The following is a 3,795-nucleotide window of genomic DNA, read 5'->3' as shown; positions in this document are numbered from 1 at the left end:
CATGTTTCTAGCATGATTAGCATGTTGTTAACAAGATTAACATGCAGTTAACATGTTGCTAATCATGTTTCTAGAGTGATTAGCATGTTGCTAGCATGATTAGCATGAAGTTAACATGTTTCTAGCATGATTAGCATGTTGTTAACACGATTAGCATGCAGTTCACATGTTGCTAATCATGATTAGCATGTACTGTAGTTAGCTTGTTGTTAGCATGTTGATAGGATGCTTCTAGTACAATTAACATTTTGTTAACATGAAGTTAGCATGTTTCTAGCATGATTAGCATGTTGTTAACAAGATTAACATGCAGTTAACATGTTGCTAATCATGTTTCTAGAGTGATTAGCATGTTGCTAGCATGATTAGCATGAAGTTAACATGTTTCTAGCATGATTAGCATGTTGTTAACACGATTAGCATGCAGTTCACATGTTTGCTAAACATGTTTCTAGCATGATTAGCATGTTGTTAACACGATTAGCATGCAGTTCACATGTTTGCTAAACATGTTTCTAGCATGATTAGCATGTTGTTAACACGATTAGCATGCAGTTCACATGTTTGCTAAACATGTTTCTAGCATGATTAGCATGTACTGTAGTTAGCTTGTTGTTAGCATTTTGCTAGGATGCTTCTAGCATAATTAACATGTTGTTAGCATGTTGCTAGCATGCTCTTAGCATGATTAGTACGTTACTAGCATGTTGCTACATTACATTAATTCACTTTAGAGCTGCACGATTAATCGTTAAAAAGATTCAAATACCCACAAAAAAAAATTTGTGATTCTCAATTTATCCAGAATCGTGCAGCTCTACATCACTTCCACTTCCTGCTTTCTACTCACTTTCGGCGGGAGGCCACCCTGATAGGCGGGCCAACTGCAGGAGTAGCCAATGGGACGGCCCGTAGCGTTCAGGGCCTTTGACATCATTGGGTAGCCTGGATTTAATTAATGACAGAAGATAATGAATAAAAGTCTCCATCGTGATATGACCTAGTGTGATTATTAAGCAATCAATGCTGCCAACAGATTGCTTATGATCTACTGCTGAATATGAATGAAGACATATTTGTGACATATTTGTATTTATTCTATCATTTTTATTTTGTAATTATTGTAGATGGTTGTAAGATGCATATTTGATCTGTTTGAATGAGCAGCTGGAAGTACTAAAGCATATGTGTTTCATAATAAGAGTCCTGCTGTATTTTGGGCTTCTTTATAATGAATTAAAAGTCCTGCATCATGCATCTTTTTTCTGGGTATAATTGCTGTTTTGTTAATATCCTGTATCTGGCATTTAATTTAACGTCAACTCTCTCAGCAAGAAAAGACTAATAATGTTATTCAACACATTCAATATATAGATTTTACTATTAACGGCACAATAATCTGTTTATTGCTTTTTTTTCAAACGCATTATTATCGTAAACTTATTTTGAGCTCAGTAAAAAATATATAATAAACTAAGAATGTAAAAAATATAGATTACAACATAAAACATTTTTTTAAAAATTTAATAAAATATAATATATAATAAAAATATATAAAATATATTTTACATTCATTGTACAGAAAATAGGGAAAAAAATATATATAATATAGAATTAAGTATAAAATGAAAAACATACAATACAAATAACATAGAATAAAATATTTACAAGTATTTAAAAAGTAAGTACTGTTCCTTTAAAATTGTTTTTAGAGTCGTTATTTACTTTCATTGTATGGAAAATAGGACAAATTAAAGCATAATATAGAATAAAATAAAAATATAAAATACAAGTAATGCAGAATAAAATATTTAAAAAATATATTACAAATGTTTAAATATATTAAATTTTTAATATTCCATAAATATTGTTTTTGAGTTGTCATTTACTTAATTTTTCAGAGAATAGAAAAAATAGTGATATATTAGTACATAAACCAATTTCAGTACAAATGTATATGTTTAATAAAAGATGATTTGAGTGTTTGAGCATGTGCCACAAACTGTTAAAGAGTCTGAGACACATGATTTGTTCTGTATGGATATATACGGTATTATTGTTTGTTTGTGTAAATGTGATTTTAACCCCGTGTCTGTGACTGAACGGTGATGTTAAAGCGTCTCGCCTTGTTCCTGGTAGGATGAGTTTGAGTAGCAGCCGTCCAGCTTCAGCATGTCGATGCCCCAGTCGGCGAAGGTCTGCGCGTCCGTGTCGATCTTGTCCAGCGTGGTTCCTGGATATCCGCCGCAGGTGTGAGTGCCCATGTCTCCGTAGATGCCCAGCTTCAGGCCGCGGTCGTGAATGTACTGCGCCAGATGAGCGATGCCATGCGGAAACCTGCAGGAGAAACCTCAGGTGAATAGGGCCCTATGATATCCGTTTTATTTTTTTTCCCAAATTCCACTTTACCCCCCCCCCCAAATTCCATTTTATTTCCCCCCAATTTCCATTTTTTTATTTTCCCCAAATTCCATTTTATTTTCCCCAAATTCCATTAGATTTTTTCCCAAATATTCCATTTTATTTTTTTCCCCAAATTCCATTTTATTTTTTTCCCCAAATTCCATTTTATTTCCCCCCCAAATTCCATTTTATTTTCCCCCCAAATTCCATTTGATTTTTTCCCAAATTCCATCATTTTTTCCCAAATGCTATTTTATTGTTTCCCCCAAATTCCATTAGATTTTCCCCCCAAATTCCATATTATTTCCCCTCAAATTCCATTTTATTTTCCCCCAAATTCCATTTTATTTTCCCCCAAAATTCAATTTTATTTTCCCCCCAAATTCCATTTTATTTTTTCCCAAATTCCATCATTTTTTCCCAAATGCTATTTTATTGTTTCCCCCAAATTCTATTAGATTTTCCCCCCGAATTCCATATTATTTCCCCTCAAATTCCATTTTATTTCCCCTCAAATTCCATTTTATTTTCCCCCAAATTCCATTTTATTTCCCCTCAAATTCCATTTTATTTTCCCCCAAATTCCATTTTATTTCCCCTCAAATTCCATTTTATTTTCCCTCAAATTCCATTTTATTTCCCCTCAAATTCCATTTTATTGTTCCCCCAAATTCCATTTTATTTTCCCCCAAATTCCATATTATTTCCCCTCAAATTCCATTTTATTTTTTCCCCCAAATTCCATTTTATTTCCCCTCAAATTCCATTTTATTTTTTCCCAAATTCCATTATTTTTTCCCCAAATTCCATTTTATTTTTTCCCAAATTCCGTTAGATTTTTTTCTAATTATTTGAATGCATAAAACAACCTAATTTATTAAAATTTATTCTTAAAATAGCCTTTTGAATTGTTCTTTTTTTCCCCCTCAGAAATTCTGTGTTGTGTATTTACAGTTTTCTGGTTGAAAATGAAAGTATATAACATTATTTTCAATTATCTTTTAATTACTGAAAATTTTACTTTTAAATTTTTTTTTATTAAAACATTGAAGAAATGTTGTGTGATTATTCCTTAAAAAATAGTTTTAATAATTTTAGTAGTAGAAGTATTATGTGCATTCTACTGAACAACAGTAATATATTTCTGGCACAGAGTCTTCAAGTTAAACCGAACTTTTATTTTGACGGGTTGCCGTGAGTACCTTTACATTTCTGTGTGTATGATATTACGCTAGTTTTATTAAAATGAAGGCTGACATTTTTTTACTCAGAGCAGTTCTGGAGATGTTGTTCATGTATTTATGTCCTCATTTAGTGAGACGTCACACGCTGCAGTATGTGTGCAGTAAACAAAACCGTGCGTCTGTGCCCTTCATTCACACAGGATTCATA

General features: G+C 32.2%; 2 protein-coding genes across 2 annotated transcripts in view; both read right to left on the bottom strand.

Moving 5' to 3' along the window:
• LOC107572591 (alpha-N-acetylgalactosaminidase-like) overlaps window positions 1-586 on the bottom strand; it is a 3,073-nt gene extending 2,487 nt beyond the window's left edge. Inside the window, exon 1 of the mRNA XM_016259014.1 lies at window positions 574-586. Within this exon, the coding sequence (XP_016114500.1) occupies window positions 574-586 (13 nt within the window). The remainder of the gene's footprint in view (window positions 1-573) is intronic.
• A 231-nt stretch (window positions 587-817) lies between these two features.
• LOC107572590 (alpha-N-acetylgalactosaminidase-like) overlaps window positions 818-3,795 on the bottom strand; it is a 9,841-nt gene continuing 6,863 nt past the window's right edge. The window contains exons 4-5 of the mRNA XM_016259013.1: window positions 2,126-2,337; window positions 818-945 (exon numbers count right to left, since the gene is read on the bottom strand). Coding sequence (XP_016114499.1) covers window positions 818-945; window positions 2,126-2,337 — 340 coding nt within the window. The remainder of the gene's footprint in view (window positions 946-2,125; window positions 2,338-3,795) is intronic.

Source organism: Sinocyclocheilus grahami, unplaced genomic scaffold (genome assembly GCF_001515645.1).
Source record: "Sinocyclocheilus grahami isolate Dianchi unplaced genomic scaffold, SAMN03320097.WGS_v1.1 scaffold1779.1, whole genome shotgun sequence".
Taxonomy (NCBI): domain Eukaryota; kingdom Metazoa; phylum Chordata; class Actinopteri; order Cypriniformes; family Cyprinidae; genus Sinocyclocheilus; species Sinocyclocheilus grahami.
This window is presented reverse-complemented; position numbering and strand designations above follow the sequence as displayed.